Consider the following 25,756-nt stretch of genomic DNA (forward strand, 5'->3'; position numbering starts at 1 on the left):
GTGGCACTAGCAAGATAAAAGAAAAAATAGAACTAGACATGGTCCATGAATTTAGAATATTAATTATGTTTTATTTTTGAATGGCGCAAACACAGCCTAACAATTTACTATTAGCTTGCTGAGAATAAACCGTTTTGCTCTTTAAAGGAAAAACTGTGACGGACAAAAAGACTAAGGCTGAAAACTGAAACATTCCCAGTTTTGCCGGAGTGTTTGGTAACCCCAAGGTTAGGTCTCTCCGTTTAAACAGCCAGAACCAGACAGCTCTACTTTGCAGTTATTTTATTTCGCTCAAACAAGAGGACTGGGTCTAATGACAAAACTTTTAAACACCTGTTATTCAAAGATACACTTTTAAAGGTCAGGGTTGATTGTTACACTCTTCTGCTAAGCTTGTGTGGGTCTGAGTTTGAGTTACAAAGGCAATTTTCAGAAAGGAATAAAACAATTGTAATTTAAGACATGTGGTTTTTGTTTTTATTACTGAGTTTATTGTTATCAGTGTGATGTAGAAAGTACAGTAGTGGACAGATGAAGTGATGGGCAGGTTCCATCATTTAAAACTGATTCTGATATTCTCAGTGACTGCTGCCAAAGAAGGTCCTAACCAAGTGTTATTACGATTGGATAAGCAGCTATCTAAAAACATTGATTTAAATCTGAAATACACAGAATCAGACAGGTTTATTAGCCTGTAACATATTCATTCATTTCCATTTCATGATACTTTTTTGTATTATGCCTCGAATCACAAAAGCCCACGTCTGAAAACTACTACAATTATTATTTCTCTGGGGATGAAACTCCCTGTTTAGCATATGTCTTTCAGAATATCAGATTTATTCGTATATATGCTTAAAAATATATCGTGAAAACGGAGGGAGACATTGACAAATATTTCTTATCTGAATGTTCCTCTGAATTTTAGTTCAATTCTTTATTATTTATTAAAAATTACTCAAAGGGGCTGAATATAAATAATGCCAATAAGTTTCTGGGTAATCAATAATAAAGTTCATACATCTGTAAAACATCACATGCAGCTCAGTGTTTTATTTTTTATTTTTTCTACTCGGTGATAAGGGGCTCCACAAATAACCAACACATGATGTAAAAATACTAGCAGGATTAATAAATCTGCTGCTGTTGACTGGGCTTGGTTCTTCAAACCAATATTAGCTCATTTAATATATGAAAATGCATATTTGAGTTCTTCTGTAGCAAACTATAGCACCCAAATATGAGCTGCCAGCTCAGCGAAATAACGTGCATTGCTCCTCTCACTATTGTGAACACGTGTTGAGACTGAGAACACAGGAACTGGAAAGCCAGTGTTGGTGGTTCAGATTGTTTGAGACACAGCGGGTGAAACAAAGGTTTGGTGCTGCCTAATAGTGAAGCATGGGCTCACACGTCCCACTGCTAACTCCTCAACGCTACCATCGACTGGTTCAGATAACCTTAATGCAGCCTACATACAGCTCCGATCTTTACAATAGAATGCGTGTTTCAATAAGACTGACTCAGTGTTAGCTATTGCTCATCAATTGCATGATAACAATAATAACAGTTTAACACAGCAGTCATTTCCCTGCCCCTTTTTAGTGCCATAGATTTAGAGTGTTCAACTTTCCAAAAGAATGGAATGACAAGGCAAGCATTTTTTTTCTTTGTCTAGTGAAGCTCAGTTGTAGCCAAGTTATTTTTTCTATAGTAGCAAAGAAATAATGCATAGCTGTTCACACTTTATATATTCGTTGTGGCCAGACAACACGCGTGCAGCAGCTCTGTATGCTTGAGCTCTTAACACATTGACCTTGAATAAAGCCTGAGCCTTCTAACACTTCAAGGTGGGCACCTTGTTTGTACACCTACTGGCCTGACCTCAGTTTTAACACTTTGGTATAAACAAATCCAATATTAGACTGAAACTCGATTCTTTAGAGCTGCAATAACCCACAATCATGTTCGCTTTACACTAAAATATTAAACCCATGTAAATAGTTACTGTATTCTTCCATATTGCATTCTGTCTCAGCTGCAGCCACACGAACTCCCTCCCTCCTGGATGCTTTCTGGATAGGGTGTCCCTCTGCACCAGTGTTTCATCATTACTCATGACCTGTTGAGTATATTTTTTTGAAAGAGCCACTGCGGTCGGGGATCAAAGCATGCAAGCTGTGAGAATTTTTAAGCAAGGTGTTACTTTTGACGTACAGAGAAGTGACTGAGAATAAAAGAATAACTGTTTAGATTTCTAGATTATTATTATTATTATTATTATTATTATTATTATTACTCCAATTTAAAAGCACAGAATCTAGTTTTTTTTTTTTTTAAAACGCTCCGTGTTTTAGACCCTACTACTTCACCTGGTTGGATATTATAACTGTCCATAAAAAGTGCTTCCTACCTTGTTTTAAACTTACTTTTACTATTAATGAATGAATGAATTATTCATATTTAATCAGCATTCATTTAAGTATTGATTCAGTCATTTTCTTTGTCTTATAGTATCATCAAGGCCCTGCATGCTTCTATTGCAGTTTCCAAGAAAGGAGAAGAAACCAGCATTATATTTAGTCAGTTCAGTTTGCTTAAGAGCTGTTTTTTTGTTTTGTTTTTTGCTGTATATATTCTGCCCCATGTTGGCTTTCTGCCTGCAGAATGTGTTGCTAGGCAGTTATTATTTTTCTGCTTTTTTTTTTTAACGTAGCAGTTTGCTCTCAATTTAGCAAGCAATTGGTTTAATTGAAACAGTTAATTGATAAAGTATGTAATACTACTACTCGTACCAAACTGAAGTTCAATTAACAGTCGTTTGCTAAATCCTGTAGGTGCTTATTGATCTTCCCATACAAACAGAAACACAAGCCAGGGTCAAGAATTTCATTCAGAAGACATATACAAACCCCCCAAAACCACAACATAAAGGTACCTCCTCTTGTCAAAAAATCTTAACTGACAGTGGTTTTGTGTTTATTCCCTTCTGTAATAATGTTACTGGTTTGTGGTGACAAATGGGGACATTTGCTTTTGTCCTGCAAATTGGCTGGATTGGTCACAGATGACCCTTTCCTGCAAACCAGGGTGTCTGAATGTATTTTTCAATGTTATAAATCAGTTCAATAAACCGTTTTGTGTTTGGTGAAGCAGGAGGCTTGGTGGTCCAGTGGTTAAAGAAAGAGTCACTGCACCTTCATGTGCTCCGTCCTTCGGCTGAGGCGCAAAACTGAGGTCCTATTGTAAGTGACTCTGCAGCAGCAGAGTCTCTGTTAGTCACTTTAGACAAAAGCATCTGTTAAATGACTACATAATGATTTGATTAAGACTAAAGGAAACAGTTCTAGCATGACTGGCTGTTATTAAAATAAGGGAATGGAACAAGGCAAACAATGTGCTGTAGAGGATGTGGTTTGCTGTGCCTGTGCATTTCCATGTGCTGCTAGCATAATAAATAAATCCCAGATCCAAAGCAAAGGTGTGAAAACAACACATGTCTATTCATACCAAACTTTGAAAAAAAAAAGAAAATCCTTATTGAACATTATGAATTGGTAAAAATATGTTTTGACATTGAAAGTATGTAAGTCACTAGTAACGGCATCTGCAGATAGAAAACCAATGAATTGATTAACCAAAACTTATTTCATATTTTTACCTCCATGAATAAGACTTGGGTTAGTTTCTTAGTTAATTTTTCAATGAAAATGTAGAGATGGGTCACCTGCATTGAAAAAAGACACCTGCCCCACCTCCTAGTCCAGGAACACTCCAATCTGACTAGGTTTTATTTTAAGTGACAGGAAGGTAGATGGCATGGTACAAGCTGCAGACTGATTGTCGTTCCACAGAACCAGGGACCAGAGTCCATACCCAGGGGAGAGTGTGATCTCTCTGGACACGGCCCTCTCATTACACACTCCATTGAAATGAATGGGATGACAACCCCTGCCCTTGTACAATAAACAGTACCAGTTCTTCAGATCAGTTATCATGGTTACCCTGATTAACAAGGCATCACATAAAATAATCTACTTTCTGAAATATCTACAAGTCACAAAAGTCTCTGTGAAAACTGAAGGTAATTAAATGTTACTTTTTTTCCCCAACATCATCAAAGAATTGTCAGAATGGTATTGGGCAGGCAGTTCACTCGTTTGGGATGTCAATGACCAGTTCTGCCTCCTCCCCCTCTCCCCTCTCCTCCTCCCTCTCACTCTCTCCCTCGCTCTCTTCTTCTGGGGCATCTCCGCTCAGCATCTGCCTGGGTACAGAGCTGAATGGCTGGGGGGGCATGGCAGAAGCTGCCACCGGGAAGGAGGGGGCTGACGAAGCTGGAGAAGGGGGGACCACCACCTGAGGAACAAACAAAAAACAAGACCATCAACATAAGAACTGAGCACCAGGCTGCAGGGTTGTAGTTTTCTCTTAGCTACTTCCAGTAGTTATGCAGCTGTGATCACAGTTCACCACCTAGTCTCTGTAAGTCACTTTGGATAAAAGCATCTGCTAAATGACTAATTATATAATAATAATAATAATAATAATAATAATAATAATAATAATAGTTTATTCTCACTTCCTGTGCATTACAGCTTTCTGTGTGGTTCTTGAAAAACAAGGAGATCTTATGCACAAGAAGAATCAGTGATCAAAAAAGAAAAAAAATCCCTCAGAATAGATGTGTTTCAAGTTCTTTGTGAACCTTCTGCAAGATCTTAAACACAAATACTGTAGATACTCATACACTGAAGGAGGACAGTCTAGTTCAGCTGGAAAACACACATTTTAGGAAAATATATAATGCATTAAAAGACATGAAAGATGCACATTTTTATTTGGATCTAATTGACAGCACTAAAGGATGAAATGAAAAATTGCTGGCTATTGCATGAACGTATGTTTTCTTAAAAAAAACAAAAAACATCCTTTCCTTGAAGTTCATTAAACTGGGCAGGGTACTGAAGGTCTGCCTGGTCCTCACAGGAATGAGTGAAAGAGGGTACAGAACATACATAGACATAGACAGATATTAAGAAGGAACATTGTACCTTGGGTGTTTGTTGCTTCTTGTGCTTGTTGCTTTTACTTTTTTTCTCCTTCCTGTCCCTGTCAGCAGGGGGCGCTAGATACTCAGGGGGGAAGGGCAGCTAAATGTTGTGGCCCGTCACAACAGAGACAGGACATGGCACAGCCAATCAAAACCATCAACCCACACGATCCCAGTTAAGAAATCAAAGAATGGAGGGAAAAAAAAAGATGATAAATGAGGCAAATTAAAAATCAAAAAAGTCAAATCATAAAATCTTAGAACAAAAAACTCAGAGGGAACGGTCAGAGGCGTGCAGTAGTTTGGAAGTGTGATAGGGCTAGGATTGGGACAATAATCTATAATCATGATAAAACTGACCATGTACATACTGGCACACAAAGACAGGGTGTAGACTCACAGTATTGAGGTAGGGGGCGCTGGTCCCAGTCTGTAGAGGATTGTAGCCTCCTCTTGGCAGCAGAGAGAGAGTGTTGGAGGAGGGAGACGGGGTGCCAGGCAGGTGAGGGCTGCTTTTGCGTCTAAAGAAATGGAGAAACAAAGTTAATATTTCAAAACTACTAACAACTGGAGGGGGTCATTAACCCTCTCATTAACTGATTCTCCACTCACTTTTTCACGCCGACATTTTCGGTTGCTCTCTGGGCCTCTCCATCGCTGTTTTCCGAAGATGCCGTTGCGTCAGAATCTAAAAACCAACATACCTTTCATAACGTATAACTAAATCCCCTTCAAAACAAGCCAGTAACACAATGCATATCCTCTGCTGCCACGACGGTCAGTTCCAAATATGCTCCCAGCTCGATCAGCGTGCCTTCTATATTAACAGTATGACTAAGGAATGGCAATGAACAGCTTAATGAAAATTGGATAAGTGCTATTTAAGACCTAGATTTCTCTAGGTAAGCAAATTAAGTATCAGAGTCATGGTAAAGTACATTAAAGTGGCTAATTTACAGCATGTGGAATTATGTCTGGTGTTCTTAAGGTAGAGAAATGTAAATGTGCCAGATGATACAGTGACGTCTGCCCTGAATTTGTATCGGTTGCGATTTTTATTGCAGTATAGGTTCTTAAAAGTATGTACTAATAAGCAGTTCAAAAAGCAGATTTTATATATATATATATATATATATATATATATATATAAAGTGTGATATACACACAGTACACGCATACATACCACTGCAATGACTGATACCTGCCCTAGTGGTTCTGCATTTGTAAATGCCATTAACGCTGTGTCTGTTCTAACTTACTAAAATATTTAGCACAGATTTGATTGCCAATCTTTCAATAGATGATGTATTAGAGTACACCATTTCCATTACCTGAAGAATCGTCATCGACATGTTCATACTGCAACAGCCTGTCAAGCAGAAAACTTGAAGAGAAAAGATATCAGAAATGAGGTTAACACTAACACCGTCCATTCACAACAGTGTTTGAATGCTCTCTGTTGAAACAATGCCGGCTCACCTTTTATCACGGGAAACTTTGAGAAGTTTTCTCTGAGCTCTTCTTAGCTCTTCTTGAAAACATTCCTGCTCCTGATAAAACAGAGAAGCGCTAAAGTGTATTAAAATTAAACAGATTGAAAGAGAAACTGTCACGAAGACAGAAAAATATCAACCCCGCTTTTTGCATGTTGGTACAGCATGTAACAGTGGAATACTACCTGTTAATGGTCCCTACATAATGACATTGTCAAAAAACAAATACAACAGCAGATCTGGTTTCATTAACAGTATGCTCTTTTTTTAAACCAAAATTGTGTCCATCTGATGTTACTGAATCAAAAGTCATGGTTTATTTTTGGCACGGTTTGAATGTGCCACACTATGTGAGGAAAAACTGCTTACAAATAAAAATCCAAAAGGTTTTTGATACCAATACAGCATCATAATAGCTCTTATTAAAAGTGCACACAAACAAATACAACAGAAAGTGCAGTTCGACTAGACATTTGAGTCTGGTGCTCCCTAGTGGATATCAGTGCAATCCACATCACAAAGCAAAACAAAGAAAACGTCAACATTTATCAATACTCACGTAAACCAGGAACTTTAATTTTCTTTTCAGGTTTTTGTATTTCTTCTTGTAGTCTGCCTCGATTTCCGGCTGCCCGTTCATTGTCTGAAAAAAAAATAAAAATAAAAAATAAAATTACAGCCGGAAGCAATAACAAGCGTTACACAAATGCCAATCTATACTCAAAGTACTTCCAGAATATAATACACAATGTCTAAAACTAATTTTAATGATGGTTCCACGAGAGAAAGAAAATATCTCCCTTTGTCTACAAGGTAGTTTAAATATTTTTCCATGATATGTGGCCTTGTCTCTAGGACTTCCTTCAATACTGTTGAATTGATGAGTACAGTAAAACACTGCATTGAGCATCGTGTCTGTGTTAAACTAGTTGGTCCAACCGGCTTACTTTGGGTGTTTATTCACAGTTCCAAAATACGATGTTCAAACATTCATTTTTCAAACTCACTTTTTATCGGTGGCTCTCAAAGACAGACAGCACGGGGTGGGAAATATTACAGGGCTCCAGTCTTTTCATCCCTTGTCTGTTTGATTTGTATTCAACAAAAAGACTTCTCCGGGCTTTTGTTATGTGTGTGGTGTTTTTTATTCCAGATTTTTATTGTGTGGGATTGTACCTTTATTGTTGTTCAGTTCAAAACCGCTTTGGAGAAGGGGGATCAGCAAACACACACGTGATTTGCGCCGGGGACTGGTAACTTAAAACATAACTCTCAATGCGCCAGTGCGCAATAGCTTTTGTTGCAGGGTAATTGTCCTTCAATAATTAGTGTTACCACTGACCCCCCAAGCGTTTATCCAAACACCCCCGACCCCATGTGTGTTAAAATATAGACCGCGTCATTATGTCTAGGTTTACCTGTGACACTATACCTACTGATAAAAAGTCATCAAGTCTATAAAGTTGCCAGTAGTTTGTAATTTCTTTAGCAAGTGTTATTAAGAAGGAATAGAATTGTACAGCCCGCTTGCCTGACTAAAACCAAACATATTTATAACTCACCTCGGTTTCCACACCAGTGCTGCTTTCTATATACTTCCGATAACAAACGCAGCACTCTCCGGAAATGTGGTGGAGGTGCAGCAGAAAGGGAGCATGGGAAATGTAGTTCTAATTACATCTCATGCCTATCGATTTTTCAAAGTTGTATGAATGAATCCGTTTGTAATAGTACGTATCAACTTTGGAAAAATATATAAGTGTTGCCCCGTGACTCGTTTTAATACTGCACTAATTACTGGATTATTAATTTCTGCCGGCAAAACTGTTTTATTCCTTTTAGCACGTGTTCACATTGCTGCTTTTAATAGGACCATTGTGTTCCGAACAGTGCATTATTTATATTATTATTATTATTATTATTATTATTATTATTATTATTACAGTTTACAACAATATCTGATTTATATTAATATTCCTAGTTGTTTTATTGATGTTGTTCAAGTATTGTCCACTAGGTGGGACACTCTGCTTATAAATGTAATCTTTGATAAGGCTGGAGTCACATTTTCTTGCATTTGTCGGGGTTTTTTTTTTTTTTTTTTAGGTGTTCCTGTCTAGTACCATTTAATGGAAAACAAAGAAATCGAGCAAGTAAAGAAACAGAGCAAGATATTTTGTCAAAGAAAATCTATATTTCACTAGTGGCATTCTGGTACCTTCGGATTTAGGACCAAACCGCTGGAAGTTGGCTTTAATGCGCTGTGCCAGCTGGTAGCTAGCTCCATTCCCCGCCCCTTGCAAGAACGGTACATTTGCAAGCTCCAGTAATAATAATAATAATAATAATAATAATATAATAAACAAAAACAAACAACAACAGTGGTATTTTTAAGATATGGTTTTATTTAAACAAAGGAAGCGTCATTCAAGGTAGACTGGAATCTTTGGCAATAGAAGATCTGTTGGTCATATTTAAATGTTGCTTATTTTGACTATTTAAAAACTAATTGCACATACTACATATAATATAGATATACATTTCATGCAATCTAAAAGAAAGCAATATTATAAAGTTTTTTTTTTTTTTTTTTTTTTTTTTAATATTCCTTTATGAGAAATATTCGTGTATTGCAATGTATTAGCACAACAATATATATATATATATATATATATATATATATATATATATATATATATATATATATATATATATATATATAGATAGATAGATAGATAGATAGATAGATAGATAGATAGATAATGTATTATACTGTATTCAATAAGTATTCCTTCAAGCGCCGAGGTTGGATCACAGCATACGTTTTTATAGTAGTGCAAACCAAAAAAAAAAAAAAAAAAAAAAAAAAAAATGCATATACTATTAAAGAAAGATTTACAATTTTAAAAAGTTAATAAATTGCCTTTTAGCATTGGTTTGCACCCCTATAGGAGAGGGGGGAGGGGCAGTTAATAATGCTACCTGTACCAGTAGGAAGTAAGGGAATAGATTTTTAAGACTTTAGTTAGTACAATGATAAAAGTATAGCGAAAAAAAGTGGCACGGAAACGGGTTTTAAAAAGGGAGGCAATGACTTTGCTGTCAGTGCTAAGAAGATGTAAGAACATCGCATGGTTTTATTTATGGTGAGCTCTATCTTGATTCTGACCAGAAGCGCTCGGATTACCCTGGCAGCTAGCAAGACACCCACGCCACAGTAACGAACCGTAGGATCTCAACCTCTTGCCCAGGTGAGACACTTTCCGGTTCAAGTGGCTAATTCTGACAATTAAATTCACAGCCGTGCTAATAACGTAGCAGCATAGAGCCACGTCAAAAAGGGAACCTTTGATTACGGAGGAGAGAAAGGTAGTGGCGTTACACACGGCTAGGATAAGCATGCAGAGACAATAGAGAATCACCTGAGTGGCAATCATCATAATGACCCGCTTGTGGCTCTTCAGTTGGGGGCTGGAGAATTCCCTGGAGCCGCCTTCCATCCTACGGACGTACTTGCATAAGTAAACAAGGATTGCCACACAGGAGCTCAACATTAAAGCAAATGGGAGGGCCATCAGAAATAAATAGCAGAGTACATTAGTTACCCAAACAATATGCAGAGACACATCGGCACCTGATGAATTGACAGCAGTGGTGTTATAGAGGGTGGAGTTTGAAGGACAGTCTCTTTGCACAAAATAATAGCTGGACAGCGTGCAGATGACGACGAGGCTGACCACGAGACCCCACTGCAACCACAGCGAGATGTTCTTTTTAAACCTGAAGAGGAGGCTGGATTGAGCTGGGAGGATTTTAACGCAGTAGAAAACGCAGAGCAGAGCGGTGAACCAGATGCTGGTGTACACAGAGACCGCCAAGATGAATTTAGTAGTTTTAGAAGCCCACTGATGCTGGCAACGATTCATGCATGCCCATAGGAACCACACCGTTGAAGACACGCAAATGACGGCGTTGGATCCGGCTACCGAGCCCACAGTCAGGTTCACCACACCGTTTCCTTTCTCATGTTCTTCTCCCCAAGGCAGCAGCAGGCAGAGGGTGATCAGCAGGTTGCTCAGAACTCCAGCACATTTGAACACGTATTGCAGTACTATGCCTATCACAATAGGGTTCATCTTGACACGGTGTGCACAGGTGTATTAGTAAATCCTTCAGTCCAAAAGAGAGAACAATATTAAAATTGACAACTTAAAGATTTGAACCCTAAATGTCTATTTTTAATTTTAAACGTCATTTATTTCTACTGTAAGTCCACATGTCCGGTTGCACTGTAGTTCTAAGGCAGTAATATTCATGTAACACCATATTTTGATTCTCAATACAGGTGTAGATATGTAATGGATGCACGGACACAGTTTTTATAAATAACGTGTTAATGAGATACATTTGCGTTTGCAAAATCCACTCTGGTCAATGTTGGAAACATGATTTAAATATAATAGTTCTTCAGCAGTAAGTCTTACCAAATACAATCCTGAAACAGGCATTATATATAATTTACAGTGTATTTAATTGTCACCAATTTATTTTACCATCTATATACAGCCCTTTGTTGTTTTGCTTGAGGTTTCTCAGTTTTAAAATGCAAAACAAAAAAATAAAATATTGCATGGATCTAGCATGTTATCCTTTCCCTGCTTCTTTTGCGATTCAAAACAAAAATGAAAAGCAGAGAGGACTAAAGGGGAAGAGAAAAAGATAATATACATTTTTTAACAAAGAAAAAACCCTTCTGAATCCTATTTGTGGAAGGAGAAATGCTTTCTTTAATCTTACAAAATGAAAAAAATAAACAGCTTGAGAATATTCCAGAGAATCTGGACCCCCCCCCTGCCAATTTCCTTTCTGTAGTGACATGGAAAGTTTGCCTATAAGTGATGGCCAATATTTTAATACATTTTAATATAATTTGATTCACCTTTTATACCACAAGGTATTTGCAACCTTCTTTTTTGTTCATCTATTGACCTTAAAACCGACCTAAATACAACTGATAGACACAGAAAAAAATAAGGTGGAAACAGACAATATATCCTGTGGTAGTTCCATTAAATAATACATTTTTACTTTTTGGACATTAATTGTAAGCAGAATTTCTTTGTATAGCCTCTTATCCTATTCAATTTTAAATAGTCATCATTACCTGTGTGAAGAAACTGGTAGGGCACCAATTAGAGGGTCCACAATAGTTGCTCAATGTGAAAACTCCAGAATTGTTCAGAGACTGCAAATGATTCCTGACAGGTTTCCTTTATTTCACTGAGATCAGCTCATTCTCATCCTTCTTGTGATCCTCCACACAGGTTCTCTACACATCAGGTGTGTGGAAAATGCCCAATAATAATAATAACATCATTCATTTGCATTGGGACTAGCCAACAGTTTGCATGTCAACCAGAATAGCTTTAGTGCTTACACAGGTCACCTCACTAATTACACCTTTGATAAATGACATTCAAAGCAGCCAGCAGGTCACATTGATCCATTCGTTTGCAGGTGTTGAGAGAGTTTCATTAAGCATCTTTTCCTATTCACAGTCAATCACAAGGCAACATACAGATGCTTGGGGATTAGGAAGGTGGGGAATCAGTCTCCTCAAATGTGATCAAGTGTGACAGGGTAGAATGACTCCACACTGGGTTTGACAGACACAGCGTTCATTCTTTGCCCATAATGCCAAATAGAATTTGATTAGTGATTTGGCTTCAGTTGCCCAATTAACCTATTAAGTACCAAATACATTTTTTTTTTTTTATCTGAAGCTGTATTTATGTAATTGGGTATGTTCTAAATCAATGTTTCTTTGTTTTGGCTACAAACGGTTGCATCCTATTTTGAGGACAGTCACGTTTAGATTCGCCTGTAACCAGAGCGGTGAAGCTCACTGTGGGTACTAAAACACCAAGACATTTATAATTTTTAGGCGTCAGTTTCTTATTTTATATCAAAGCATCTGAAGGACTGTATCTGTAGAATTAACAATTCTATTTAAAATTAAAGCAAGTTATCAACAATATAGTTATTGAGACAATTAAAAATGCTACAAAAAATTAGAGATTAGCCTGTTCTCAAATGAGCACTATGGCACTTAATGGGTTAATCAAATGTCTTGCCAGTCCATACAAATGTATATGTGGTTAGTAATGTGTGGCTGTGAGCAACAGAGTTATGTGGTTTTTCCATCAACAGCTAATAACGCTCTGTGCTAGCTGTCAAAGTTTTTTTTTTAACATGTTGAGATGTATGAAAGGTCAGTGTGCTTTATTGAAATGATAGACAGGCCCTTTGAAACTTGTAGTTGATTCAATGGATGCTCATATCAATTCGTTACTATCAAAGAATACCAACATTGATTCCCCATTGAGGTAAATGGGCAGGCAGTTCCAATGTTGTATCATTTCCAAAACGACGCTTCCTTTTCTGTAGGTCACTTCCATTGGAATGGTCAAGCTGCTATAAGACCATGTGACCCATAGCAGCAGTTACATTGTTTCTGGCAAGAGTTTTGAATCAACGTGAAAAAAATTAATTAAAAAAAAAGTTTTATTTTTTTATTCATTTGAAGGACTCAAAACCAAATTTCTAAGAGTTAGAATTCTGTAACTCGACATTTCACAACTTATACTCATTATCGTGTCGTAACCATGATTCATAAAAACTGTGTTGTGCTGTGCACCTGCCTTACAATATTATTTTACCCCACTGGGAACCCTTTGCTTGCTCCCTATAAATCTTGATATCCCTCTAGATATGATCTTACCCTTTCAAAACACACGTTTTCAGTCTGAAGTGCACATGTTTAAAAAGTTCCTTTTGATGGAGAATGACTGGGTTGTAGATACACCAAAAAAATCTGCAATGATCAATCTCAGGACTGGTACCACTTTGTAAATGCGCACAGGTTTCTTTATATCTTATATATTTAAAGATAGGGCAAGGCGAGCAAGCAAGGTGTTCAAGTGGTGGTAAATGAGTAACAAATGCCACCCATCCACACACCCAGTTATTCATCTGCCCGTGCTTGGATGCTAGGGTAAATATAGCACTGATTGTATTGACGCATAAATAATGCACTTCTATGATGGTCATTAACTGCAGCTGTTGGTCAGTCTCTTTTTGGTTGTTCTGTCTTCACACACACACAGCGTACAATGCACAGTCTTTGTGTGTAAGTTCCTTCAAAGTAAATACAGAACATTAGTATTTCTACATGCACTGTCTTGAATAGTGTTGATTGTTCTTATTGAATCAGAAAGCAACAGTACCTGGTAATCACTTTCCAGATTGGCAGCGCAGGCCTGAAAACAACAATTCATTAAAAAGTGACCTTCAGCAAATTTTGAGTAGTATACAACTATGGCCAAAAGTCTTGCATCACCTAGAACTTTAGGATTGAGACATAAAAACAAAACTAACAAACAAACAAAAAAAAACTTGTATAAACATAATTTAGATTTAACATAATTAGTTAACATCATGTAATCAAAGAAAAAGTTAGTACTGGAAAACTACAAAGCAGTATGTAATTCAATATGTTAACACAACATTATTCAGCAGGTTTCATTCGACTTTATGAAGCAAAATGTCTTAATTCTATAGGGCGAAGCAAAACTTTTGTCCATAGCTAAAATGGCATAAAACAAATCCGCTGAAGCCAGATTTATTACAATTCCTGTACAGCCTATCCTGTGTCCAGAGATCATTCCTTGAAGAAGAATATCCTTTGCAAGTTTTGTAACAATTGATAGAATCCATTACTTAAAAAAAAAGCCTATATTTTCCATTACATTTAATATGCGGGACAATTTATAAAGGCAATAGCTGAAATGTTTGTCTAACTTGACTTAATGTTTCCTTAATTTATCATAACTGATTCTCTAGATGGATTCAAAAATATAAAAAAGTGCGACATAAGTTGTAAAAGTGTATTTATTTATAAAAGAGGCATTCCTGAGTAGGTCAAAAAGAATTCCATTGCATTAGTTATCACTGTTTACCTGACAATCTAATTCTTGTCTACTGGATTTTCTGGTGGCACTATGTTTAGATTTCATTCTTTCTGGAAAGAAAATAAATAAATGTGAACAGTGTGGTCCAGACCCAAGCGACGGCAACACAGGAAATGGCTGTGACAAAGAGCGAGGCATCAAGCAGTGTCCAGCACCGGGGGGAGGGGAATAGAATTGCCAGAGTCTTCTGAAAATAAGAGATCACAGAGACTCATGGCAAAGATTATTAGTAGTAGTGTGCAGCTATGGGCAAAGGTTTTTCATACCCCTATAGTCTCAATCCTAACATTTTAGGCCATACTAAACTTTTAGTCGTAGCTGTACATTTACAGACTTAGTTAAGGGGAGTTTTTATTATTTTGCAAATAAACCCTTTTTTGTCAAACATTATCAAAGCTCCACTCTAAGTGAGCTAGTGTTTTTGTTTAAATAAATCAATTTAAAGCTATATTGGAAGTGGTTAAAAGCAGTATTTGGGCACCAGACAAAAAAAGACACAAGTTTAGCTGTACTTTGTTCTCAGTATCTAATTCCTGATAAGCTTTGGCCATATATTTGGTCATAACTTTGCTTCAGTTTATTTAACATTATATGAAAGATAAAGTATATACGAAATGTGCATGCTGCTGTTAACTAATCTTACACCTAATGCATTTACTAAATCACTTTTAAAGAAACAATCTGCCATTTGTCATTTGATTCCATTGGGACTCGGGAGGGGCAAATGTTGTACCAGAAAAGTCTCTTCTCATTCTCAATATTAAGAATGGGATGAATAAAATGCTTGAAATCAAATAATGTCTAATAAATACGATGTATAATAGTAAACTCATCGTAAAACCAGGAATAAATCAAATTGCTCTGCAATGGGAGTCTTATTTCCATCCCTGCGATGGAAATGGTTAGTTAATACTAGTATTTCCAAACCTAATCCCATTTACACAATACAAGTGCAATTTAGTTGTTTTTTTTTTATCAATCTGCAGTAGCATTTTTAGAGTCAGTCTCTGGAAGCTTTGTAGGACCCATACTAGCATTGGTATTTAGGGTAATTTTCTTTTATCCAAAAGTTTCGCTTTTCACTCCCAGTGTATAACTCACCTACCCCACCAGATCTTAAAACAGCATTTTACAGAACCATTACACTGTGTGACAATTTTTTTTTTTTTTTTGTTCCTGGGTAGTAAGTGTTATTTCCTAATTGCTTACGCCTCAAAGGTATAGAAAATGGCTATTATTCCCCACAAACTTTGCTTTTGTGACCAGGACAGTGATATTTCAAAATATCACTATTTCCAATGAGAAAACGGGCAAATGCGTGTCTTTTCGTTCACATAAAGTCAGAAAAAAACAACATATGAATCCAAATTAACATGTATTTATACTAAAGTAATACAAAGATGACTACACAAGATTTAACTTTTATAACTCTTTTATTAACTCTTTATAAAGAATATAAACTCTGAGTTGCTGCTCTTACAGCAAGTTTCAACCGGCAATAAATCACGCCTCGGATTTATAAATAGAGGGGTAGCCCACTCCTAGATCTGACCTACCACAAGATGGTAACCACACAAAATATAAAACACAACACAAAGGACATGTAAAGCCGCACAACACATTTAAGACACAATAACACAAACAGCTAAAACAATACTATTTTCAATCAGTCCTTGCCGTGGATTCTGGGATTAATTTAATTAGATGCACTATCTACAGTATTTAACCGTCAAAAGATGTGGTCTGTTAAAACAACGGAAAAAGTCTGTTTAAGGAAATGTTTCTAGTATGAAGGTAATTTGCTGTTAATTTAAGGTAAATTGTCATTTTATAAGAGAAGGCAATTTACCTTCGCTGTTTACTATAATTTTACCGTTGAAATTACGGACTTTTTGTTGTTGTTGTTTTACAGTGTAGGCTAGATAAACATCTCACCTGCAGACGCAAGACGGGTTGAATTTCCGAATAGGATATCTCCTTTTACTCGGACTGTGCAGAAATACAGCGCGAAATCCCGCTCAGAAATATTCTCAATCCTCAGATTGACTGTCCAGGTAAGTGCGGTTCAGAACGGAAGAGAAACGAGGTCCAAAGCCGTGGTGCTACTCTGGATCCGGCTCAGAGCTTCGGATTCTTAAAGCATCTTGAAAGATCACAAGAGGTGCTTGTTCGAGATGCTGCCTGCACCAAGAGGTCTCCTGGTCATGCCGGACATCGCATTGCAGAGTTACGGTTTCCCCTTGATGGACCTTCTTAGTGACAGCATGCACCTGCTCTTTAAGACTGGAAGTACCTAACCCAAAGCAATGAAACGCATTTGAATTTGAACCTTAAAATATGTACAAAGCAAACAAATAAGATGATGCCGTTACTGTGGTATTGTTCCTGTTTATATTTCCACTGCTGTGTAATACTGGCATTGATATATACACTGCCTGGTCACTATTAGAATCTGCATCTATGGTTGGGTCATCTTTGCTCTTAATCACAGCTTTGACTCCCTTCTAGCCTCGTCTCAGTCATTCATATTTCAGCCGTGACAAAACTCCCTCAGTCCTCCGTCACTCACTGTGTGTGTGGCCAAAGCCGTGACTCTTGCCAACCGTTTCCCCATCGTTTTTCTAGAGCTGATAAACTGCCTTGGATCAACCATCCTGCATGACTGTCTTTGCTACTGCAGCAGTTTATAACAAATTACCAATTTACAAGTACTGGTTTGTGCTAAATTAGATTACTTAGTGGGACAGAGGAATGATCCGGGGATTCTCGTTTCTGGAGTTTCACAGTTTGTAGTTGAAGCTGAAGTAAAACGCATTGTACTATTTGCAATGAATCACGTGCACTCTATTTTGTTGGGAAAAGAAAGTTCACATACATACGAGCACCGCTATTAATAAGATGTAGGGAGGAAGCAAGTCTCAAAGTGAAAGCGTGTATGCACTGACGTCACTACCGTGCAAAGAGCCCGTTGTGAACTTTTGGGTACCCAACCCCTTGCGCGCCTTCCCTAGCTAACAAAAGTAATATAAGTCAGAGTATTATGTTATCAGTACAATCTTTTGCAATACCTGTTTTAAAAAAAAGAAGTGGCGGGCTGCTTGGAATACTTCTGCCGCCATGTACAGTCTAGTGCGCTTATAGGAGGAACGCATGGTAAGTAAAATTACTTTCACGACCAGTGGCACTGGAACAATTTTTAAAGTGGGGGTGCTGAAAGCCATTGAACAAAACTGTAAACCTGTTCTCCGATTAAAGCTTTAAAAACTACCTACCAGCGAGCAGTTGCTACCTGAAGTAAAACGTGTAAGCGTCCAGAAATGCATTTTGAGAAAGAACAAGGGTTTAAAGACAACTGAACAACTTGATACAATAACTCTATTTTTCAGTTTTTAAATGTTATTTATTCATTTTTAACATTAACATTCGGCTTTCTGTGAAAAAAAAAAAAGCGACTTCCTTCTTCGAAAGGAAGAGGGAAGTGGGATAGTCCTCAAGGCCGTGTACTGAGAAAGAAGGCATTTTTACAGGAGTCGAGTTTAAGATGCACATGGTTTGGATTGGCATATTTTTCTTCTGTAAGTACAGTAACTATATATATATATATATATACCTAGTATACTTAGTACCGTACTTCCCCCGTGATGTACAGACCCATAAGTGCATTGGCAAGATTGGTTGAAAAATGGTTAATGTTTTTTTTTTTTTAAGCTTTTGGTGTAGACAGTCGCGTACGGTATTTCAATATCAATAAATTAGTCAGTATGTGATTTAAATGTAGGCCCATTGAAATATATTTTGTGTGTAATTTTTTAAACTGCAAACAATTGCTAAGAAAAATAATTTGTTGTGTTTTTAATACTTTCACAGTGGCAGTGACGTCACAGACAAGTTCTTTGCCGACAGGCGGGACAGGTACGCTGAGAATTTTACCGGTACACATCATTGAACAATGTCAGAAACGACAGCATTTTATCACTATTTTAGGAAATTAGATGGATCATCCATGAAAATGGAGCCAGCACGTGCAATTATTGCCAAGCGTTTGTTTTTCGGACATAATAAATTATATGGCAAGTTTACAAATGTTTCTTTTTCCTTTTGACCTTTTCCTTATATATATATATATATATATATATATATATATATATATATATATATATATATATATATATATAGATAGATAGATAGAAGACACAGTGGGTCCCCCAGGATTAGGAAGCCCTGCCCTAGATAGCTCACATGTGGCTCGATTCAACATGATAATTCCTTTAAACACAACTCAGTACTACTAAGCGCTATAACATGAATAACAAGATCTCAAAATTTTACTTACAGTATATGTACTGTGACAACCAACTGTGGTCTTTTTTTCTTTTTATTTCTAGACTCTGAGGATGTTAAAGTTGTTGCGAAGGCCGGGGAAAACGCAACTCTGCCCTTTGGGTTACCAAAACACCTGCAAGGAACACCTGTTGAAAACCTGGTTGTTAAGTGGAGTAGTCTAAAACAAATGGCCCTCTGTAGCCATCAGAATGGTAGTTTTCTTTGTAAAGAGAATGTCAGAGGCAGAATAAAGATGGTACACTTGGACCTTGTTATTACAAACGTTTCAATCCGCGATCAGGGCATGTATTACTACAAAGTACGAGGAGGCAGTACTACACATCATGTCATGCTGGTTGTGGGTAAGAATGTATAAAACTCTAAGAAAAAAATAAATGAAGATAAAAAGTCTATTTCCATCTCCACTTTTCTTCCCAGTGTAGCACATCAAACTTTAGTTCACGTCTTGGTTTTGAAGTAGTATTGCTGCTATCTTCCTGTGCATACTGGTTTGAAGATTTAAGTTTTGAAGATTTATCCTGTGTTATCTTGTGTTTCTCTGCACTCAACCAAAGATACTCTGAAATGATCAGCAGCAATGACAAGGATATTGATAGAGCTCAAACAAATCAGAAAATATGTGCAGAGAAAAAAATAAATAATTGCCATCTGTAATCTGTACTTAAATTTGCTTTGTTTTCCAGAAAACAGTACAAGCACTCCAACCAGCTTCCCGACTTTAGGTAAGTTTAATCTGTTGGGAGCAGCTCAACATTGTTCATAAGTGAATGGCTTTGACCAGATTTCTGGTTCTTTTCCCAAACTCGAATTCTTTAAAATGTTTAGCAGTTAGTGACAGTGCCATAGGGTAACTCAGTAATTTCAATGCCTGCCTCGGTAGAAAAACACATGGAAGGGAGTATGTTAACAATAAAAATGTACGGGGTCAGAATATTTACTCTCACAACATTATATGTAACAACAGAAAGGATACACTAGATGAAAACTTTATTTTTAAATGAACAAAAAAGTTAATCGGAGAGGATGCTATGCTACTCACTGGGTCTTCTGTCAAGCGTGCCAATATATTATGTGCACAGTCGTAGGAGTTTGCATTGCGCAAAGATCATCTGATATTGCCTGCCATGTGAGGATTTTGTGGCAGCACTACTGTTGTGTTTACTTGCAGCATGTTCCAATAATTTAACCAAGTAGTAGGGTTACGAAAAATATAGCATTACACATCCCTGCATGTTGCTAAAACTGTTTAAATAATGTACCTGTAAATTTTCTATTCATTCTGAACATCCTGACAACTTTTTACACTTACAACTTTAAGATTGCGGAGGTTGCAGATTGTATCCTGGCCGGACGTAACAGTTTTTTTTTTTTTTACAGCGCACATCTTAACCTGTACCGTACAATGGGAATATAATTTTAGTTTGACTTTTTTGCCGGTTTTGATTGGATGGGCAATAATACTTCCACCAATCAGACGGTTGCATACAGTACTCCCGACCCCGCCCTCTGGCAGTCTGGTATGCAGAACAGGTTAAAGACGCACTTGACAAGGAAAGAATGTTTTGGATGTCAAAGTGAGCATATGAGAATGGCAGTGATGAAGCCAGCTTAAGAATATTAAGAGTATACCAGACATTTCCATCAATGGATTTAAAAAATCTGGAATTGATGAGAAATCCTGAGACACTGTAAACTGCATGATGCTTTGACCATAGCTACGTTTTAAAACTGAGAGATAGAAAATGCTTACCGAAAAACTTTACCGATGCCTTAAAATTAAGGGCCATATAAGAATGACATATACTGTAATTGATTTTTAGAACTGCCGCCTTTGTTTTTTATCCAAGTTGCTTTAGTGACATTGTAGGTGTCATACGAGTTACTGTAAACGAGATACTGTCAGGTATATTTCATTAAGTAAACATTTTATATGAATGTTTTTTTTTTAAATTAAAAGTATAAATTCAAAATTGTGTGAAATTTTTCTTTCTGAACGTGGTAAGTGAAAAACGCAAATTCAGAAACCGTCAATCCCCCAAGGTAGCAAATCCAAATTTAATGTCCTGTACCACATCATGGATAGTTATTGCTGTGTTACCTGTTTGACAATGTGGGCAATAATCCTTACACTATCAGTGCACTACAGCAGACATTTTGAAACAGACTTTAAAGTTTTAAGTGTAAAAAGTTAGTCAGGATGTTAAAAATGAAAAGAAAAAAGACAGGTACATTATTTAAACAGTTGTAGCATCACATGGGGGCTTTTATCGCTGTATCTTTCAGAACCCCGCAACATACTCTTTAATCCAAAAAAATAAATACAAGTTTGTACATCAAACCATAAACATGGATGGTTGCATTTGCGTTTTACAGTTCCTGTGTTTTGCTATGGCAGACCCCTTGTCACTACTATCTCCAGATTCCTCAGCATTATAATATATCTGGGTTTGGTTGATCATAAACCTGCCCAGCTGTCTGAATTCACTAACTCCTGTAGCACCTTGTCAGTTAATGCCCTTGCTTTAGCTATTATAAAAATACGAATATTGACAATAAACAAATTGCCATTCTAATCATGTTGTGTGAGGTAAAAGTCATGAAAAGAACATGTGTAATCTGTACTCTCAATGCGTTTTGTTTTCCAGACAATCGTACAACCCTTCAACCTGACCAGACAAGCACCGCAGCCACAAACACAACAGGTAACACAACTTCAGGCAAGTCATTGTGTAGCAAGGACTGTAACACTGTATTTTAAATGTTTTATATCAATCCGAATTTTAAAAGAACATTGTACAATATGTTATATTACCACAGTATGTATTTTTCTATTGACATACATCCTTTCTGTAAATGTGGTGCTGCAATGTCTGCACTTTTAAACTGGTCTGTTGAATTTAGGTGGTGCTGTTTTTGAACTTGAATCTCATCTCATCCCTCATTTCTGTTCCCTTCAGACTCAAACTCTACTAAGAACAACATTCCTTGGTCTGTTGCAGGATATATTACAGGAGCAGTAGCAGGAGCAGTAGCAGTAGCAGTGGTAGTAGTATGCTACATGAAGTTCTTTTATAAAGAAGTTATTTTATAAACCAAAAGAAGGTTGTTAAACCTATGGAAGACAACAGCGACCACCCTGCCAATGGACATCATCTTACTGCGAGGGACGCTCCATTAGAAGAGAATCTGCACGCTGAAGAAATTCCAGTCTAATAAGAAACTGATACAAATCTGAAGATTTTTCAAAGGGGGTGGGCTTTATTTAAACATGCTGGTTTCTTAAGCTGCATTACACCAGCTCTGTGAACACTTAAGTTATCAGTGAAAGCTGTGAAATCTGTCTTGAGCTGACGGGAAAAACTATTTAAGCTTGCCCAACCCCCAAAAAGCAAGCTGTATTTGTGTGAGGGGAAAGAAGCACTTTTTAAGGGAGTAGTAATACTAGCCACTTTATGAAAAAATACGAGTTTGTCTCGTTACCTTTTCTCTGTTGTGCATTTGCATTAGTGGTCTTTTCTGTTTTTTTAATTTCGGAGCCTAGACACCAATGATGTGATCTCTGTCAGGGATGTCTCATGTCAATAAGCCATGGGGGCAATCAAATCAGTCTTTCTGAGCATTGTCATTGAATAAGGCTAGCCACTAGCAACACAACATTTGTATAACTACATGCTAACATTGATGATACACTTCAAAACACAGGAAATGCATCTAACAGCGTGTATTCTGAAGTAGAATAGGACAAGATTAGAGGAAGATTAGATTAGAGGAGTCTTGTACTTGACTGTACATTGAATATGCTTGTCAAACTTGGTTTCTTCTTCCAGTCTTTACCTGTAAAGCTGTACTTTATTTATTTTTAAAATTTAGACAAAATTATTAGATCCTATAGTTAAAGACCAAGGCTTAAACTGGCAGTTCTCCAGGAACCAAAGGTCTGCCTGTGCCAGTATATTTCTACCTTGTAGCTCTGACTGGTCTATTGGCATTCCTGAATTACACTGATATAATTGCCATTTACTTATATGTGTCTTTTGTAATTGTATACTTTTTGTGCAATGTATAAATTAAAGGAATAAAAACCTGAATGGAAGGATATTTAAAAAAAAATAAAAACAAACTGATGCAATTCACTTCTTTGAGCAGGTCAGTCTGCTTTTAAACAAGCAAACAACATTAATAATTAACTCACCTACAAGGCAGCTTTTGGTCCTACCTACTTGCCCCACTTACTTATTCCTTATAAAGTGACCTGCACTTTGAGAGCCGCTAACAACAGTTCAAAAACTTGATTAAAAATTTAGTTCTCCGACACTTATCGTTATAGTTACTGAGCTAGACTCACTCCCTTTTACATCTTTTATTACAATTTTGTAAAAGCAATACATTTAAAAGTAAGTTTAAAAACACAAACAACAAAAGGCTACCCTACTTATCCCTGTAGACAAGATGAACCTTATTCAGCTGTTCTTTTCCTGCATTCCTTTGCTTTGGAACACTGCCAGGTTCTATTTGGAATGTTGTGTCAATCTTCATGTTTTAATCTAAGTTTAAAACATTTTTGACTTGGCCATTTACTAGGATGCTACATAAACAAAATGTTATGGGAGACTACCAAAGGAGTTGACTCAGATTGGGTTTATAGGACAGGAGATCACACGTGGCAGGCTTGAGAGAAGGCGATGGAGCTTATCCCTTATACCTCACCACCCCTAAAAGAAAAGACAGGCTTGAGACAAGGAGACCAAACTAATCCAACAAAGGTGATTTGAGTCTCTTGTGAGATAGCTTTAACAAAAGAGTAATGTAAACATTATTTACTATTCTTATGGAAAGAATACAAGATTCAGCTTCAAACAGGGTACACATTTAATTATTTTTAAATATATCTTGCTTTAATATTTACTGTACAATTGAAACATTTTTATATAACAAACTTTTTTTTTTTTTTAAACAAAACACCCTTTCAACCTACAGGGACAGACTGATAACAGTAAACCAGCATCGTAAATGAAACCAGACTCAATATGATAGCAAGATCACACGTAGGCTAGGCTTGCTATATCTTCACACCAGAAGACAAAGAAATAAAATCAGAAAGCGACTTAAAATCCTGAATCAACTAATATTATCCCCCAGAGGAACCAAGTGACTTGCTTTGGGAGTGAATCAAATCCCGCAGCAGTGTATGTGAAGGCAGGTACAGTGCTGTAAAAGTACTTCCTGAATAAACACATGGCCCATGCTTTATGGCATTAATGCACTCTTAAGACAGTGCTTGTTGTAACTAAGCTATTCCCTGTTGAAAGAAACGACTGAGCATTTCATAAATCTAGATGTGAACACCAATTTAGGGAGTCAAATTGAATTGTGTCAGAAAACAGTATTAGGGGTATAATTCTCAAATGGGGCATTATAAGGAATGACAGGGGTGTGATTAATATAAAGATAATCACCCATCAAATACTATTTTCATCACATCACATTTCTGTGGGCACAGGGATTCATTAAAAAGTGATCCTTAGCACATTTTCAGTAGTATAGAAATATGGCCAAAAGTTTACATTTAATTATTAATTTTTTATTTATCATCATGTAATCAAAGTAACTACAAAGATATATTGTCAATGTCTACCGGTAGTACAATATTTCATGTTAGATTTGGAAATGTCACATTTGTTTAAATGTTTGACGGTTTATTATTATTAATCAGCCAAATTTGCTTACTGGCGTTATTTATCCCCTTGAGCGAATTAAATGGGTGACATAATAAAGAATTTAACTGAATTGCACTATAATTAAAAAAACTTTCTTTGTCAGTGTCTTACAACAAAAAACACTACAGCAACATGTACATTCTCGAGGAAGAACAAGGTGTTAACTGTCATGAAATGGGTCTATGGAAAAAGACGCAAAAAAAGCCTATGTGTGGTTTTGAGGAGCTTGCTTTTGTTTTTAATAATACCTGAGTGTGGTTTTGAGGTTGCAGGTAGTTGCTAAGCAAATTGTGGGGCTATGAAGGAAGAGGCGCTTGATTTACTGCACTCAAGTGTCATGATCCATTTTTATGGATATATAAAAATAAACTCACCTGTGGCCATTTTTAGGCATGCTTTCTTAAAACAGGAAAAACGAAGAGTGCATTAACTTTTCATCCAGGAATTAAATTATATTGCAAAACCCTGCAGCTGTAGAGAAATTATTTGAAGTCTATATGGTGCTTGTTCATTACAGTGTTAAAACTGAGGTCAGGCCAGCAGGGTACAAACAATGCGCACGCGATAAAGTGTTAGAAGACTCAAGCTTTAGGCTGACGCACTGCGTGAAGAGCTCTGGCGTTCTGAACTGCTGCGTACGTGTTGCGTGACCACAGTGAAAATAAAGTGTGAACCACAGGGTGTGACGTGGTTGCGAATTCATTTACAAATCTACGATGTTCTGCGTTTTAGTTAGCCTACTTAAAAACAAAAGAAAACAAACAAACCAAAACAGAAAAAACCATACACTTAATTTTTTTTTTTTTTTTTTTTAAACACACACTTTCAAAATCAGTAATAACAGAGATTGTGTTTGTGATTTGAGGCAAAATAAAGAAATTCGTGTCTGATTTTGTGTAAAAATTCGGAGTATTTCAGATCTAAATCAATGCTTATTAAAATCCAACACACACCACTTGTATTATATGTATTTAGATAGCTGCTCATCCAATCGTAATAACACTTGGTTAGGACCTTCTTTAGCAGCAGTTATTGAAAATATCGGAATCAGTTTTATATGATGGAACCTGTTCATCACCATATATCCGCTACTGTACTTTCTACACCACACTCATAACA

At 36.8% G+C, this 25,756-nt stretch overlaps 2 protein-coding genes and 1 pseudogene across 4 annotated transcripts; 1 reads left to right on the forward strand and 2 right to left on the reverse strand.

Moving 5' to 3' along the window:
• The window catches only part of LOC121298644, a 145,912-nt pseudogene that overhangs the window by 29,022 nt on the left and 91,134 nt on the right, over nucleotides 1-25,756 (reverse strand).
• ino80e (INO80 complex subunit E) lies at nucleotides 3,483-8,184 on the reverse strand. The gene is made up of 8 exons (XM_041225929.1): nucleotides 8,109-8,184; nucleotides 7,106-7,189; nucleotides 6,533-6,603; nucleotides 6,385-6,437; nucleotides 5,666-5,741; nucleotides 5,454-5,574; nucleotides 5,055-5,153; nucleotides 3,483-4,359 (listed from the first exon to the last, which is right to left on the reverse strand). The coding sequence occupies exons 2-8, from the start codon at nucleotides 7,184-7,186 to the stop codon at nucleotides 4,153-4,155; spliced, it is 708 nt and encodes a 235-aa protein (XP_041081863.1). The 5' UTR covers nucleotides 7,187-7,189; nucleotides 8,109-8,184; the 3' UTR covers nucleotides 3,483-4,152.
• LOC121298738 lies at nucleotides 17,536-23,039 on the forward strand. 3 transcript variants are annotated; one of them, XR_005947302.1, is made up of 6 exons: nucleotides 17,536-17,729; nucleotides 18,444-18,488; nucleotides 18,962-19,261; nucleotides 19,604-19,642; nucleotides 21,566-21,622; nucleotides 21,878-23,039. XR_005947302.1 is itself a non-coding variant. In XM_041225954.1 (6 exons), the coding sequence occupies exons 1-6, from the start codon at nucleotides 18,118-18,120 to the stop codon at nucleotides 22,009-22,011; spliced, it is 567 nt and encodes a 188-aa protein (XP_041081888.1). In that variant the 5' UTR covers nucleotides 18,031-18,117; the 3' UTR covers nucleotides 22,012-23,039. The 3 variants fall into 3 exon arrangements, 2 of the variants coding, with proteins under 2 accessions (XP_041081888.1, XP_041081887.1); XM_041225954.1 differs by lacking the exon at nucleotides 17,536-17,729 and adding an exon at nucleotides 18,031-18,151 and having other exon boundaries at nucleotides 21,920-23,039; XM_041225953.1 differs by lacking the exon at nucleotides 17,536-17,729 and adding an exon at nucleotides 18,032-18,151.

This window comes from Polyodon spathula, chromosome 24, assembly GCF_017654505.1.
Source record: "Polyodon spathula isolate WHYD16114869_AA chromosome 24, ASM1765450v1, whole genome shotgun sequence".
Lineage (NCBI taxonomy): Eukaryota > Metazoa > Chordata > Actinopteri > Acipenseriformes > Polyodontidae > Polyodon > Polyodon spathula.